The sequence below is a fragment of the Rhinoderma darwinii genome, chromosome 11, assembly GCF_050947455.1.
Source record: "Rhinoderma darwinii isolate aRhiDar2 chromosome 11, aRhiDar2.hap1, whole genome shotgun sequence".
Taxonomy (NCBI): domain Eukaryota; kingdom Metazoa; phylum Chordata; class Amphibia; order Anura; family Rhinodermatidae; genus Rhinoderma; species Rhinoderma darwinii.
The window spans coordinates 16,820,875-16,838,967 of record NC_134697.1 but is presented as its reverse complement, the minus strand read 5'-3'; the positions used below and the strand labels follow the sequence as shown (position 1 = coordinate 16,838,967).

Below are 18,093 nucleotides of genomic sequence, written 5' to 3'. Positions count from 1 at the left end.
CTGCTCTATACCATGCTGCCTGGAGATCAGACTGCACTTACAACGTTCTCTTTAAACTTTGTAATATATCATAACATGAAAACGTGTCATCTTACTCAGCTTCCAGCAGCCTGGAGGCTCTCTTTAAATGAGCAGAAACCTCCTCACTCACTAATACATCGGTGTAGTCTAATAGAGTAAATGGAAGACATGGAGGAGGGGGTGCAGCTGCAGCTACTTTCTCGCTTTGTTTCTTTGACAGCATGCTGTGAGAGGGGAGAGGGAGCAGGAGACATCTGACTATTGGATGTGTGGGCAGCAGGAAGCTACATCTACGTAAAGTGCAAATACCAGGAAGAGCCTGACCACTCAAAAAGCAAGATCAGGGGGTTTCTGAAGGACACACAGCATTTACCTGATCACTGGGCCAGCTTCAATTTAAAAAAGGGATGTCTTGAAAAGAAAAACCCTTTAAAACAATATTTCAACAGCTACTTACAATCCCATCAAAGGGACTGTTTTGGTTTTTTTGTGCTAAAAGTTAGGTACAATCTAAAATAATATTGCAGTGTTCATATTGACCACTAGATGTCAGAAAAACCGGTTACACTGCAGGAAAGCATCTCGTTTTTCAGTGTGCTGTGAAAGTGTAACCAATCATCTCATCGTCAATTCTTTAGTGCTTTACATGCGCCATTTTTATAGCATATAGAAAGGTCATATCACTTTAAAATGTTGCTGCCGGTTTGTGTTTCACATGAAACTGCTTGAATTGCCATGAAAAAATATAGCAGTTATCAGTTATAAGGGTGGAGCGGTTTAACACTGGAGAAATCTGCAGCTTTGGTCTACAACCTTTTCTATTTTACTTCAAGAACAATCACTGACTTGCTGCTCTGACACAGGGAGATACAAAAGGTCGCTCCCTGTATGCGTTCAATGCTCACACGCAGCCTAGCTCCTTTGCGATGCTGCGGAGGCCCTGATCACATTGAACTGGACTATACATAGGACAGAAAAAAAAAAAAAAAAACTGTTAAAAGTTTATCAAATCAAAAACAGTGACAAGCCTGCCATCTAGTGGACATGTTAAACATTACATTTTCTTTTTCCTAACATTATTTTTAAAAAAAACACTAAATTGGAAATCATGTTGTTCAAGCTGCACCTCAAGATGGGTGGTTCAGTGTGAATATTATTGAACATGTATATAATAAAACATATTAAGATGTATATTTTATTTTCCCCCCTTCCACAAGTTTTATTTAACCCCTTAATGACCAGCCTATTTTAAACCTTAATGACGAAGCCATTTTTTACGTTTTTCCATCGTCGCATTCCAAGAGCTATAACCTTTTTATTTTTGCATCTACATAGCTGTATAAGATCTTGTTTTTTGTGGGACAGGTTGTATTTTTGAATAGCACCATTTTTGGGGACATATTATTTATTGATTAACTTTTATTAACTTTTTTTTTGGGGGGGGGGGGGAATAGAAAAAACCCTGAAATTTCGCCACTCTATTTCGAGTCTTAAATCAACGCCGTTTACCGTGTGATATAAATAACACAATAACTTTATTCAGCGGGTTGTTACGATTGCAACGATACCAAATTTGTATAGTTTTTGTATGTTTTACTACTTTTACACAGTGAAAACACTTTTTTTTCAAAATTATTTGTTTTTGTGTCTCCATATTTGAAGAGCCGTAACGTTTTTATTTTTTCGGGAAGACTTGTAGTTTTTATTGGTACCATTTTGGAGTAGATGCGACTTTTTGATCACTTTTTTTTAAAGTCAGGATTCACAGAAAACAGCAATTTTTCCATAGTTTTTTATTAAATTTTTTTTACGGCGTTCACCGTGCGGTCATAGATTTATAGTCGGGGTCGTTACGGACGCGGCGATACCAAATATGTGTAACTTTTTTACTTTATTTTGGTTTTTTAATAGTAAAGCATTTTGTAAGGGGAAAAGGTGGGTTTTTAATTTTTTCACATTTTTTTTTAAATTAATTTTTTTTTTTACTAGTCCCACTAGGGGACTTTAATATGCGATTCTCCGATCGCTATTATAATACACTGCAATACTTCTGTTTTGCAGTGTATTACTGCCTGTCCGTTTAAAACGGACAGGCATCTGCTAGATCATGCCTCCGGCATGATCTAGCAGGCATTCGCTCCAGGCAGACCTGAGGGCTTTTATTAGGCCCCGGGCTGAAATTGGAGACACAAACACTCGGCGATCGTATCGCCGGGTGTCGGTGGGAGAGAGAGGGAGCTCCCTCCCACTCTCCAAAACCACTCAGATGCGGTGCTCGCTATTGTGCACCGCATCTGAGGGGTTAAACGGGTGAGATCGATACTAATATCGATCTCACACGGCAGAGCAGGGACGCTCCCAGCCCTCAGCTACGTCTGGCAGCTGAGAGATTTGACGGCTCCCTCCTCTGTTTACTTATCCTGATGCAGCGCCGTGAAAAGGCATATGCATCAGAATAAAGCCCATTAGTGGCCGCCGTTAAAAGGCGTATTGGCGGTCACTAACGGGTTAATTGCTCTAGCACAACCGGCGGCTCTCGAGTTACTGCAAGACTACAACTCCCAGCATGCTGTGACAGTCTGCTGCTGTCGGGGCATGTAGAGTTGTACTCCTGCACATTTGAGACCACTGCTCTAGGGCATCAACACTTGCTCAGAGTGTCACAACCACCACTCGGGAGACTGATGTATGTTCAACTGTATACACTGTATAGAGCTCTACACAGACCGGACTCACTAGTTGTGGTTGTGGCCCATCAAGAGTAAGTGTTTATGGAAACGGAGGATAGGTGCAAAGAAATAAAGCACTGACCCTATATTAGACAGACCTTAGAAATATTCCAAAAAGTTTAGTTCGGACTAATTTGGCAGCATTTATTTTTTTAATAATACACAGAAGTTATAAAATGTTGCATATGGCCAACAGTAATGTATAGTATAAACTCATTATTATTAGTAGGTGTATAGTTTAAACCAGAGCCAAGGCAGGCTGCGCAAAGGACAGGCAAGCTGCGCAAAAGACAGGCAGGCTGCGCAAAAGACAGGCAGCTTTCACAAGCTGACAAAAGCCAACCGAATATTGATAGACGGCTGACAGGGCACATGGTTATCTGGCCATGCTTGTGGAGGTCTCCGGTCCTCTCCCTTGTAAAGTTCTGAATACAATGTGTACAGGGCGCCAGTACAAACAATTGGAAACCACAGTGGGAGAAAGTTACTCCGTTCCTCTGCACCAAAGTAATAGGACCGCTAGAGTTCATTTTCTTCTCTTTTTTTGGCGAGGCAGAAGGGGGATTTAAAAGCTTATTAATAGGACCAGGAGGATCCAGTAGGAAGTTTTTGTTTTTTCATAATTGCAGAAAAAGCTGATTGCTCTGAATTAGAGTTTCATTTTGCGTCCAACCGTAGACTAGAACGTGCACCTGAAAGCAGGTAAGTTTTAACGTGATCGTGCAACCAGAAGTCACCTGGGTGGTTCAGATATATAAACAAAAGAAATCCTTCAATCGAAGGTCCCTGCTCTAGACAAAGGGTTAAAAGAAGCACTTGAGCTGCTCACCTACTATAATCTATTATGACACCGTCATTCATATTGATGCAAACTGATGGCTACAAGATCATTAAAACTTAGTTGAAACATGAAATTGCTAATTACATTAGTACCAGAATTCTAATGAATACGGCGAAGATTAAATGAAATAGAACAGCATGGATTACTTCATATTGATTGAGGGGTTCTACATCCAGATACTGGGGAAAATACTCCATTCATCTTCCTTATTGCTTTCAAAATAAATAATCCAATATGTAACGATTATATGTCTGTGAAACGATCTACAAAGCAGGATGGGAAATCAACGATGCACACTGCCCTCTAGTGCTCAATGTGAGTAGCACACAATGCCGCTTGCAGATTAAGGCGAAATTCACACGAACGTGTGCATTTTGCGCGCGCAAAAAAACAGCGATTTTTGCGCGTTGCAGTTCCGTGTGTCAAGTGTTTGGTGCGTGGCTGCGTGATTTTCGCGCCAATGGCATCGTTATGACACTTTGTTTTTATGTTTAAAATCAGAAATGAAGGAGGTGGTTTTATTTTTTCCTTCATTTCATAAACTACTGTGTGCCACGCGTGATTTTCACGCACCCATTGACTTCAATGGGTGCGTGATGCACGAAAACCGCTCAAGTATAGGACATGTCGTGAGTTTTTCGCAGTGGACACATGAGTGTCTGAACGGCCCCGTTGAGTTACATAGGTCCGTGCGACGCGCGTTATTTTCACACACATATCACGGATGTGAACTACGCTTGTGTAAATAAGGGTATGTTCACACGCAGTGACCAGAAATGTCTGAAAATACAGAGCTGTTTTCAAGGGAAAACCGCTCCTGCTTTTCAGACTTTAAGCCACTCGCGATTTTTACGGCCATTTTTGGAGCGGTTTTCAATAGAGTCAATGAAAAATACCTCCAAAAACGTCCCAAGAACTGTCCTGCACTTTTTTTGACCAGCCATCATTTTACGCGCCGTATTTTTACAGTGACGTGTAAAATAAAGGCTTGTGGGAACAGAACATCGTAATTCCCATTGCAAGCAATGGGCAGATGTTTGTAGGCGTATTAGGGGCGTTTTTTTTCAGGTGTAATTCGAGGTGTAAAACGCCCGAATTATGTCTGAAACCACTGCGTGTGAACATACCCTTAGGCCTTACCATATGTCCTGGGGCTACTCTTGTTCTTCTTGCACATTAACAATTTAGAAGTGTAAGGCCCCATGCACACGCCTGTAAAATCGCCCGTAATTACAGTCCTTAATTACGGGCCCATTCATTTCTATGGCCGACGGACACCTTCCCGTATGTCCTATTTTTTTTATTTTATGGACTGTGCTCCTATACATTATAATGGGAGCACAGCCGTGTGCATGAAACCTAATACCCCATGCACACGACCGTATTCTTCATCAGTAATTACGGACTCATTCATTTCTATTGGCCACGGACACCTTTCGGTATTTTTACTGATGGGTGTCCGTGCTGAAAAAATTATAGAACCGGTCCTATTCTTGTCAGTAATTACGGCAAGGACTCTCCCAAATGTAAAATGTCCGTATGTACAGAAGCATTGCTATGCAACATGCTGATGATGTCATGTGCTTCCTCCCTCTGTTCTTACGGATCCGTGTATACGGATGCCTACTGATCCGTATTTATGGACAGTATTTCTGGATAGATGAAAATTCGGTCGTGTGCATGGGGCCAAAGGCCCCATGCCCACGACCGTGCCCGTAATCTCAGCCCACGATTGCAGGTAAGGCCGGCGACGGCTGCCCACATTTTCGGGCCGTGCGCCTATGCAAAGTAAAACACGGCACGGACACCCATCTGTAGAGCTACAGAAAGGTGTCCGCAACCAATAGAATAGAATGGGTCCGTAAAACCGCGGACCGTGGTATGGTCAGCGGTTTTACTGTCATGTGCATGGGGCCTAACACTTAGGGTCGTGTATAAAAGGAGTTAATACATAAATGGTGAAAAATTGACGAGTGACATCGCAAAAATGGAATACAATGCATGAGACCGCTATTTCAGACCATATTGACCATAAAGTTCATTTACCCCTTGTAAAATAGGGCGCCTCAGATTCGAAACCATAACCACATCCTCATTCTACAGTCTAAAGCCGACAGTACATGTGATAAGGGGGGGGGGGGGGGTGTCGGTCTATTTCTGCCGTCTCCTCCATAAACGCGCACGCTCAGCCCAATCACCAATTCTTGATATAAAACTGGAGGTGCACTTTGGTTTACAGAACACTGGGAAAATCTTTCAAAAGAGCTCAGAGGACATCATTTAGATAAATATGAAGATTCTTACCTCTGTAAAAGTCGGAGTTTCTCAAGAATATAGTACTGTTCACGATCGCCAGAACCCAACATAAGGGCAGGAGATAGAGAATACAAATGGAGCCCAGTAATAATCCATACAACCTGACAAAATACAGGAAACAATGGGATGAATACACCAAAGATTTAGGAATATCCTTCAAACAGCCCATACAACCAAACAGGCTGTCAGTGTCAAACTGGGGTGCCCTGGGCCCACCAGTAAAATTAACTAGGGGTGCACCCTAAGGTTACACGCAGATATTATCTTTTTGCTTCTAGGCCTTCATAATGCAGCATTTTTTTTAGATCACAGACTGCTCCCCATGTTCCCCTCACACAGACTGCCCCCATGTTCCCCTCTCTCAAATGCTGCTCCCCGTGCACCCACTCACAGACCGCTCCCCATGGCTTCCCCCTCTCACACAGACTCCCTGCCCCCTTTTTACAGACTCCCCATGGTTACCCTCATTATCTTCTATTGTCAATCTTCCTCCTCTATGGTGCAGGACCTTTGTCATGTGACTACGTCACCAAAGATCCTTCACCTCTTCCAGTAAGAGTTGTTCTGAAATGGAGTTCTGCCACCAGGGTTTTTAAAATGTGTGATGTTTTTGTTCCAATTTTGCATAAAATTGCTTAAAATGTCTGGGGCGCCCCTGAGAAAGCAGAAGAGCGAGTTGAAAGGCACACTTCTTAGTTCAGAGGCCCACCGGGTGATTCGGCGGCTCTCCAGTGGACTACTCCAAGCCTGGGGGACGTCCAGGATTATTTAAAAAAAAAAAAAAATTGCTGCTTTCTTCCAAAAACAGAGTCACACCTGTCTGATTGTTGTTTGTGGAATTGCAGCTCAGCCTCACGAATTTAAAAATGGAGTTAAGTTGCAATACCAGGCACAACCATAGACAAGTGTGGCACTGTTTCTGGAAGAAGGCAGCCATGTTTTTCCCACAGAGATGGTAACCAACAGGGTTGTGGGAAATTTTTAATATTGCCACTACAGCCTGCAAGTACCTTCCTTTGAATCAAGGTGCTGTTTATAGAAATCTGTATACTGTCCATTCAATGAGGACACAGACTGTCACAATAGCTACCAACTCACTAACTGCATAAGAGCCATGAGAGGGGGTAGTCAGCAATTGTTTTTTGTTTAAAAAAAAAATAAAAAAAATAAAAAAAAAGGTCTGTTTTGTTGGTTTTTTATTTTATTTTTCCACCAGAAACAGCGCCACTCTTGTCCATGGGTTGTGTCTGGTATTGCAGGTTTTTTTTCCAAGATAAGGCTGGGCTGCAATACCAGACATAGCCCATGGACAAGAGTGGCGCTGTTTCTATGGCAATAAAAAGCAGACAACAGGTAAAAGTCTCAGACAATTTCTTAAATGACTGCAATAAACAGCGCTTGTATTCTGCTGAGGGCTCCTGCAGGCAACCTCAGAAAATCTGACAATCCCTGCAGATTCTTACCAGATTACAAATGCAATCCCTAATATATTCAAAGATTGTAGTTTACTTGGTGCCCTAAATGCACAGGACTTGGTTAAGTGTTAGTTATAAGCCAAAAATGGTATAAAGCGGTAAATAATACCAGTACATGAAGAGTCAAAAACATCCAAAACATTCTGTCATCTCCAACTGTTGTAAAACTACAACTCCCAGCATGCACTGAGCTTCGGTCTGGAGAGCCCCTGCAATAGACACCAATATAAAGCAGCATGGGCGGAGGAGCTACTTACTGAATTGAGGCGGAAGGATTCTGCCAGTACAGGAGCTGATAGACTTTCTCACAAGTGCCACAGATCAGATTGAGAATACCCTCCAGGTGAATTAAGCTGGAATATACAAGGCGGCTATTAGTTTATATGTCAAATACCAAAAACTGACGTTAAGTGATAGTTGTGTGAAAAATGTAATGTTTTAAAGAAGAACTCCGACAGGAAGGCAGAAAAGAAGAACAGAGTGGTGGTCTCCGATAGGAACGTCGCTCCTTATAACAAGGTATTGAGATTCCATAACAGTGTGATGATGATGATGATGTGTCACTTACTGGTCGCAGCTTGTATTGCGGAGCAACAGCCCCCGGACATACTGGGCACGGACATGGAAGTATAAGGAGTTTTTTTTATGCTGTTTTTGAAGCAGAAACCGCACCAAAAGACTGCCAAAAATGCGTCCCATTGATTTCAATGGGAGACTGAGGCGTGTTTTCCCGCGAACGAAAAAAAAAAAAAAACGAACACGGGAAAAAGAAGCATCACGCCCTTTCCTTAGGCCTTTCCATCGCTGACCTCCAATTGACATCAATGGGAGGCAGAGAAAGCGATCTTTGCTGTGTTTTGTGCCCGCGGCGCTCAATGGCCACGGCTGAAAAACGCGGCAAAGAGCTCATTCCTGTAGGAATTTTGAGGCAGATTTTTCCGCCTGGTAAAAAAACTGTGTGAACAGGGCCTAATTATTGTTTAGGCTGAAAACCCATCCTGATCTAGCACTTCTCACAGCTGTGGGTTTGCTACAACTGTCTCCAGTCTAGAAAAACCTCTGTGAGCTAAACAGCACAGACTCCAGACTGATACATTTTACCTGCACTGATACATTGAAGCGAACGATCAGGAGAGATTTGTGCTGCGGATTTATTTGGCACACAGGATGGTCTAGACTGGATACAGTTGTAACAAACTTTCAGCTGTGGGAAGTATTAGATCTGTACAGATTTTCAGCCTCAGGATAAAGAAGAAGAAATCTTGATCAGTGTTGCTTGTAATTTTTGGCAATTTTTTTTTAATCTTTATTGTTAACCCCGTCTTTCCACTACAGAAATATATAATTTCATCGTCAAACTTCATGTACGCTATAAAGACAACTCAGGTCCACATATTGGAAAAATAGGGGGTCACGCAAAGCCTGTGTGCCGATTCAAAACGTCCATCAAGAGACACTTTCCCCATTGGAATCAATGAAGCGGCGGCCGCACTTACACGGGGCTCTCTATTAGAGTCTGTGGAACATACGGAATGAGAGATGTAAGCAGCACGCGACATTGAAGGCCACTTAAATCTGCAAACCGGAGTCACGGGGGCCCCGTTTTCCCAATAGATTAGGGTTTTTAGAAGTGGGACTCCTAATAGTCAGGCATTTATGGAATATGCTGTGAATATGGAATAAATCCCGAACATCGGAATACCCCTCTAAAGTCTGGAATGACCGACCATGACTGGACAGTCATTCTAGGCCCCCCCCCCCCCCCCGCCTGTCGCCATATCTACCGCTTGGATTGCACTAGAGAGGTTTTCCACCAATAGCATAATCCTACTGAAGAAAGGAATGCCGTTGTTGAACACAGCGATCATATCTAAAGGGACGGACATTTGCTTTTAAAGCTACAGTACACATGAACCAGCAGGTAGAATTGGCTATGAACTAAACCTTCCACATTCTCACGCGATTTAGCACAAAAGAACAACAGAAAACATTTTTATGCGATTTCCTCTTTTATTGTAACTTTTGTCGAACTCCAGAAGATGTGAGATGCAATCTTGGAACGGCCAGATTTTTAAGAATGAGGAAATACTTACAAGCTCTTGAACTCCGCCACTGCCTCTTGCCGGGTCAGCTTCACTTTCTTAAGTTCCTCACGACGCACACTGTAGTGTTTCCTTCTGGCTAGCTCAGGTTCAGGGATATCCATATGTGACAACTCCTGGAGATAGCCAATAAGGGCAGGTATGGAGACGACCAGAGCTCCCACCGAGAACCAGGCAACTGGGATAATAAAAAAAAAGAAAAAGCAAAACATAAAACAGTAAAAAAGAAAAACATTCAACAAAAATATAACAATACAACATACAGGATCTCTGCACACGATGTATCGAACAAATACAATATCCAGCCCCACAGATCTCCATAACTACAATTAGCAACAGTAACTTCAGACGGAGCTTCAAGGGGTTGTCCACTTTCACAATTATTTTTTTGTTAGAAGGATTCCCTGAAGATAAACTGATCACAGGGTGACCCGTTGCTGAAACTTCTAGTTACATAGTACGGTTGAAAAAAAGAGACATACATCCATCAAGTTCAACCAAGGGATGGGAAAAACGGAAAGGATGTAGCAAAAATTCTAGAACTCTCGTGATCAGCTGTAATCTGTACGGGAAGTAAGTGTTCAATTCCCTGCAGCACCACCACAGGCAAGATGAGGCATTACACAGGTCTTATTGAAATCAATGGTCGGTCTGTCTGTGTAACAAATAGACATCGCAGGTCCTCCAGAGCTAGAGAAGAACTTTGGAGACAATCTTTGCTTTGGCTGAAGGTGGGACCTCCCTCAATTAGCTATTAGGGCATTTAAAAATGGGTTTTATAAACCAGAAAACATTTAAATATATTTTCACAGCTATGAACAATAACCGCTCTCAGGAAGGACAACAACACTGGTAATTTTTTTGTTACATTCCCACATCTTACCTTTCTTTAAATGCAATTATTTACCAACCTTCTATGGAAACCTGAGTAAGAGGAGAAGTTAGCTACTTCCTCCCTCACTAATATTTAGTTTGAAAGCCTGAGTGCCTGCTTTTTGTCACCCAAGTGAAAAGAAAGTACAGCATGGGAGAAGGGCCCCCAACATATTCCTCAAACATCAAAAGTTAACAGGGCCCGGCAAGGGTCAGGGACAAGCGTCCAAAGCGTAAGGACAACCATCGGTGCACCAGCGTCTGCCTAGGCTGCAGCCCACGCGTCCTCTGGAGAGTCTAGGTTTAGTTTGGTTCCCCCAATAAGGGGAAGACAGGTTGCGGGGGAATGATTTACCTGATGGTCACAAAGAACCCCATAGAGCCTCAATAGGAGACACCCATAATAAAGGAACCACACCCTTAAGAATCCTCTATTTGAACAGGTGACAGAAATTAGCCCCACAAGAGCTAGTATGGCTGACACAAGGCTACCTGTATGATAGCTACTTCCTGTCGATTTGGCGTTCAGGAAAGCAAGATGACAACCCCTGTGGATACTGTAATGTGGTCCTTTAACATTTACCATTGAAAACTGTTAGATGCCAAATCTTGCACAACTCATTTGAATCAGTGTTCACATAGCACAAGCCATTATGAACCAACTTGTCCATCTGGAGATTAATAGGATTATATGAGGTTAGAAAAAAAAGAAAAAAACAAAACAGCGCCACTCTTGTCCATAGGCTGTATCTGGTAATGCAGCATTCAAGTAAATGAGGCTGAGCTGCAATACCATTCAGGGCCCATCGACGATGGTGGCATGTTTTTTTTTGGAAAAAAAAAAAAAGAAGATCCTTCTTTCTAATCTCATACAACCCCTTTAATAATCATCTTTTTTGAAAAGGCTATAGTTCTGCCAATACAGAAGGTTGACATTTGCCGCCTGCAGGGTGTCAGCGCCATCATTTGCGAAAGACAACAGCACATTGAATAGGCGAGCTTAGATAAATGTCTCACGTATCATCAAGTATTCATCCGCCAGACGTGTTTACTAAGAACCGCACATGTGACCGCCTGAAGTTACCGCGCCAATACGCCTACCTGCCACACAGGAACAAAAGATCCCATCACGACCTGTCGCCTGTGACATAACGCTCATATTACTAATAACCCGAGGAGATTATTGCCAGCCTTTTGTACTATTATATGTACACAACAACCTAAGTAACCCCCCCCCCCCTCCCCTCCCACATACCGTACTGGGTATAACAAAGGAACCTTTCATAGATTTTATCTAAGCCTCGGCGTACGTAGCCAGGAATATTATTTCATACTAAAACAATGTGTGACACCTTAAAAGCAAATAGAAGAGAGGAAAGTAAAAATCGCACACTTCTGTGAAATGAATAATAATTCTATTAAGCCATTTTATTCTAAAATTCTTTTGTGGGAACGCTGGATGACCCCCAGTACGGCGGCCTACAGTGCCCATAGTGGGGGTCACCTGGACAGCAAATTTTCCCTGTTATCAGGAATAGAGGATCTAACTGTAAGTAATAGGCAGATTTGCCATTCAGAACGGAGTGTCCATGTCAGTAGTCACCCGGCCGAGGTCGGCTCCATGGTGTATGTGGGCCCTTGGGCGACAGTCACCGAGGAGCCTCCTGTCTAGGTCACCATCAGTTTGACAAGTAGAGCTGGTTTATCCAGATTTTAAATGAGCCTTCCAAGCCCAGCGGGCCTTGGCATGTTCCCAGGGTTCTCCGATCCTGCACCCAGCTTTCCCAGGAACAGATATGATAGAATACAAGGGTTAGCAAATCAAAATAAAAAAGGGACTGGTATTTTTTCCTAGATGGGATATATTTTTAAAGTGCCCTGTGAGAGTCTGTATAGGGGTTTCTAATTTGTATCTTAGACCCCCCCCCAGTACACGGATTCGTTGCGGATTTTCCATCCGGATAGAGCATGACACCGAATTTTAAATCCACAGCAGGTGAATTCTGTTCTGGATATGCCCTGGGGATTTTACCCTTTTTAATGTAGAAGAGGTGAAATCCACAGATAAATAGGTGTAGATTTTGCTGCAAAAACGCTGCGGAAAATTAGCAACAAAACTGCAACGGGCGTGGGAACCGCAAGGCCCCCAGCACATGCTGCAGATTTTGTCGCGAATGTTGTGCTTTCAGATGACAGGTACTGATTATAAGTCGCGGAAATTTCTTCAACAAAATCTGCCGCGTGACAGCGCCCTTAGAGTTGAGTCTATGGAGGGATCCTTAAAAACGGAACGAAATAGGGCATGTTCTATTTTTCAACGGATCCTTCGCACGGTCCATTGAAACAACGGCTGTATGAACGGCCCCATTATAATACATGCGTCTGTGTGATGGCCGTTGTTTTAATGGCCGTCACGAGGGCGTAGTCTATGTTGGTCTGAATTCGGACTAACCGTTATCTGCGACACTAGTACAGTATGATGAAGTGCCAACAAAGTAGTAACACCACGCAACTCCGGGATATTAGCAGAATATTTACCACTTACCTTCATTTAATGTGAGCAGCAAAATATTCACCAGAAAACAGGTGAGAAGTGAAATAATTGGCGTTTGCCATCTGTGGAGAAAAAAACAAAAAAATAATTACAGACATGACAACTTAATATACGACTAGAGGGTTCGCCTGCAAAGTACAATCAGATTATTTTATTACGACACAAGTCGCACAACCAGAGATCACGGTCGGCCTTCCTGCATAGCAAGTCATGAAAACCAACGTGGCCGCGTTGCGACCCGCATCTGACAATGGTCGGAGACAGTGGTCAGCCAACATTATATGGATTATCCGATATCGGATTAACGAAATTTCCCTGTAACAGTGGGTGGGTGGGGGGGATTTATTACTGGCTATATATGCGAAAATAATGACGTAAAAATGTCGCAAATTATAGCACATGCATCATAAATTGCGACCTTTTTTACACTGCCTCCTTCGTTTAAGAAAAAAGAAGGGACATAGCCTAAAGGACGGGGTCCAACAAATTCACTATCATTTACGCCAGAAACTGGCACAAGTTCTACCAGAGACGCATCTAATTTATTAAAAGGCTTTGCACCTCCTAATAAATTAGGCGCACTTTAAATGTATGAAACGCCAGACTTCATAAATCTCCCCAGGATGTCAATATTGCGGAGCGAGGGGCTTCATTTATCATAACTGTCTAACAGCAAAACCGTCCTAGTTACCCATAGCAACCAATCACAGCACAGCTTTCATTTTTCCAGAGCAGTTTAAGAAATGAAAGCTGTTCTGTGATTGGTTGCTATGGGCAACAAGGACAATTTTTCTGTTCGACACTTTTGGTCAATGAGGCACTTGTTTCCCTGTCCATTCAGATACACTGTAAGGCCCTGTTCACACATGCATCAGTGTTTCTGTTGTTCTGCTCCATCGGAGAAGCAGAACACGAAAATACCAGCAGTGCCGTGTCCGTTGACTCTAATGGGTCCTGTCGGGTTTTCGTAATGGTGTCCATGGTTTTACCGGAAATAGCGCGGCATGCTGCGCTATGGTTTTGGATATTTTTGGTGGGATCGGAGACGGAGGCTCCTAACACAACCCCAAGACTGATCCGGGCAGGAAAAACAGGGAACTAACCAGTGCCCTGCATGCAGGTCAGCTGCCAAGGACGAACTACAACACCTAATATATATAGGAAAAGGAGAGCACTGTGTAATCTAGTATTTAACCCTTTATTAGGATAAAGCATTTTACCCCAGAGGCGTTACTTAAAAACAGGTGATCCAGTCATAAGGAATTGATGGCCTATCCTCGGGCTAGCAAATCATGGCTACTTTCTTACAGAAACACCGCCACTCTTGTCCACAGGCTGTGTCTGATATTGCAGCTTTGAAATGAATGGGGCTGCAATACCAGACACAGCCAAGGACAAGAGTGGCGCTGTTGCTGGCTCCATAAATAGCTTCTCTGTATCCACAGTAGGTTTGTTTACCATGTTAATACAAGATATGATACCGCACATTTTCCCAACACAGCTCAACATTATAACAGGTGCAGTATAGCAACATACGTCATAGGACAGATCACAAAGATAACGGCTGACACAAAACACCTTAATGCAAGTACAAGTGTCACGTACCAACGTCTGCAGCACCTCGGGAAGGAAACAACTAAAGCCGTGTTCACATGACTACGCATTATGCACCGCCACAAGGCGAATAATCCTCACGGGTAAAATCAATTTACAATGAATCATTTTCTGACATTAATATTTTCTTAGAAATATCCTATAGTTTAATTTAGGATTCACACCTTGTATATGCTGTATAGCATGTAGCACAGGTAGCAGAGCTAGATTTGACTCTGGGATTATCTGGTGTTATCCATGGGTTTACATGGGACTGCAAGTAAAGCTATATCATCATCTTAAAGGGGTTGTCTTACGATACGCCGCTCACGATTCCCCTCTATGATCTAGAACCAAGAGCTGCTCTTTTTTGAATGGCCACCATATAATACATTTCGCCTGCCTGGCCGCCACTGATCGCTGATGATTTTGCCTGGAAAAGCGGCGATCAATTGATCCTTTCTGAAAGAGATCGACTTTGATGGGATAATTCCTTTAAAAGACTTTCAGTAAATGAAATCACTGGATAATAAAAAGTTACAACATTTCAATATACTTTGAGTTCAAATTGCTCACAATCTAATATCTCTTCTTGCTGCCAGTGAATGAAAACATTCTTGTTTACATTAACAGTGGAAAAGTCCGTACAGAATTAGCCCCTGTCCATAGTTGAGAGTTTGATACAATTATATGGAGTCTAGGTAATGGCCTGAGAAGAAAATAGATCAGTAGCGCAAATCTCCCTCCTGTTCTGCTTATTACTATGTTCAGTGCAGGTAAAACGTATCAGCCCTGAATCCAGCCCAGAGCACATTGCCTAGACGGCATATACGGTCGCAAACTCTCAGCTGTGAAAAGTATTAGGTCTGCTATATACAGCGTTCAGCCTCTGGATGTAAATAAAAATGTTTCCATTCACTAACAACAAGCAGAGATCTTGAAAACAGTAAAGAATTGAAATACATTTTATAGTGAGGGTTATTATACAATGATAAAAGCTTAATTTACATAACACTAATCCTTTAGAGAGTTAGGACGTGGAAAATAAAGTGCAGTCCCAAAGAGTTAAATGACAAATTCAGCTCAGCTACATCGAAATACTGTATATAACCAGTTTACAGGCAGAAACGGTTCCATATACAGAATGTTACCTCAGCAGGTATTTGACTGTGTCCCAGCCGTCTCTGACCGGCTCCAGGTAAATCTCAATCCTCTTGTAGGAGACGACCAGGTTGAAGAGATCAAAGGCTTGTGACTTGCTTGTAACCTGAGGGGATCCCGGCTGAGACTCCGTCATTGTTGGAATGCCCTCCAACCAGCCCGGGTCCCCCGCAGAAGCTGCATCCCGCTCTGTCGCCTGCATGCTGCAACCAGGAAGAAAGTTACCGTATTACACAGCAGCAAAAAGAAAAAAAACTTCCCAACAAATATAGAGAAGAGGAAATTGCTTAAATTTTATAAAGGAGCCCAGACCTCTTCTTTCCTGCCAAGCGCCTCAGGTGCCTCCAGTGCATGGCTGTGCTCGATGCCAATATGACCATAGGGAACTGGCACCGATCACCAGGAAGTCAAGTTCTAATACCAGAAAAATGTGCAAAGGTCATAGGAAAACTGAAGAGGATCAGATCATCAGGCACCAGATAAACAGGTTGCACTCTCATTAGCGACAGCGGCGTCTACGTGGGACGGGCTGGAGGGTAATTACTTTGTGTCACAGGAACCCGGCTGCAACGTCCCAGCTGTCACCTCCGGCAACCTGCGTCTTCTCTATAGGAGGGATTTGTTAAAGGGGGTTTCTAGTTTTATGTAACTCAAGCTCAATTTTGACTATACCTTTAAATCTCAAGATGTCCGTTTGCTGTCAGTGGATGGAATATTCTTATTTGCATTGAGAGGATGAAATCAATATGGAGCTATTTCTGCTCAGCTATTAAACCAGCAATGGAATACTTGAAGATTTCAGCCCTGAAGGCTGAAAAATTGTGACTGCAGCTCTGGTGTTCAAGAAGGGTGAATGATAGGGTATGTTCACACGCAGCGTTTTCAGCCGTTTTTCGGGCCGTAAACGTCCCGAAAAATCAGAAGCAGAACGCCTCTAAACACCAGCCCATTGATTTCAATGGGAAAAACGGCGTTCTGTTCCGACGGGGCGGTTTTTAACACAGCCGTTTTTGGAGCCATTTTTCATAGACTCTATAGAAAAACATCTCCAAAAACGCGACTTTGATTTAAAAACGTCTGAAAATCAGGAGCGGTTTTCCCTTGAAAACAGCTCCGTATTTTGAGACGTTTTTTTATTTTGTGTGTGCACATACCCTAATGATGTCTGAATGTCCATTATATTGCCGACAGACCTTTAAAGGGGTATTCCAACCAAGCATTTAATGTCTGATAGATGGGTCCCACTGTCTGATCATCTGGCACCTGCCCATTCCCATTGATGCCTTAAAGGAACGCTACTGGACTTGGCTGGAACACCCCTTTAAATTACTGAAAAACGCAGCGTTCAAGCAAAACACATATGTAAGGGAGCTGAGAAGATACGATCAGCTGGGTTGTTGTCACATTGTTGTTATTACAACAGAATAAACATGCCGACGTCAGAATTCACGGCGGTCAGCACGCGGCTAAGAGATTCCAGTCACCCCCTATGACAAACATTAGTGTCTGACCCCTGTATTTGGGATGTCTACACAAATATTTACCTATCTCATAAATGTGGAGGTAAGGTCAGCAGTAAAATCTGCACTACTAGACTGTTTCTGTACCAGCTCTGCTACATATGTCCTCTATCAGAGATCATAGCTCAGCCCATTCATATAGTTGCTGTTGTGGTGTGACCGCAGGGATTGCTTCACTATGGCCCAACAGAAATATGGAGCCATCATGTGTAATGTCTTGTGTAAGCCCCATTTCCCCACCAGAGTCTTAATAGCAAACGGAACTTTCACTGATGGGATCAGAACCGTATTTTGGCGAGTACGACCTGCTTACTGCTGAATAATTCTTACCAAAAACAGGAATGGAGCTCATCAGAAAACAGAAGTGGTGGTTTGTGGGAAATACTGTCGATTACGGGATATTGATGACACAATAGTTGGATGTAGTAACATAGAAAGTCTTGTGATGAGATCCAAAAATGATGTGCTCAATATTTAATGGGTTCTGTGGAAATAACCTGATGTCTGCCATAGGCCTCATACACACCGCTGTAGTAGTAATACAATGTAACAACAGTGTGGAGTAGTAGTGGCACTAGCAGTAACACAATGTAACGATTGTGTGTAGTAGTAGAAGCGATACAATGTAACAACTGCGTGGTGTAGTACTGACACAATGTAACAACTGTGGAGTGTAGCAGTGGCACTAGTAGTAATACAATGTAACGATTGGGTGTAGTAGTAGTAGTAGTACAATGTAACAACTGCGTGGTGTAGTGGAGGTGGTAGAAGTAGCAGTAATACAATGTAACAAATAAATGTAGTAGCTGTAGTAATAAATATATTACAATGTAACAAATAAATGTAGGAGTAGTAATAATACAATGTGACAACTGTGAGGAGTAGTAGTAATAATACAATGTAACAAA

At 42.7% G+C, this 18,093-nt stretch overlaps 1 protein-coding gene across 5 annotated transcripts in view; it reads right to left on the bottom strand.

Moving 5' to 3' along the window:
* Window positions 1-18,093, bottom strand: part of ZFYVE27 (zinc finger FYVE-type containing 27) — a 78,623-nt gene that overhangs the window by 60,216 nt on the left and 314 nt on the right. For 3 of the 5 annotated variants that reach the window (XM_075843058.1, XM_075843060.1, XM_075843061.1), the window contains exons 2-6: window positions 15,656-15,868; window positions 12,903-12,973; window positions 9,476-9,662; window positions 7,640-7,735; window positions 5,896-6,008 (exon numbers count right to left, since the gene is read on the bottom strand). In XM_075843058.1, the coding sequence (XP_075699173.1) occupies window positions 5,896-6,008; window positions 7,640-7,735; window positions 9,476-9,662; window positions 12,903-12,973; window positions 15,656-15,868 (680 nt within the window). Of the gene's footprint in view, window positions 1-5,895; window positions 6,009-7,639; window positions 7,736-9,475; window positions 9,663-12,902; window positions 12,974-15,655; window positions 15,869-15,977; window positions 16,259-18,093 lie in introns of those variants that run through there. The other 2 variants (XM_075843059.1, XM_075843062.1) reach the window with 2 other exon arrangements.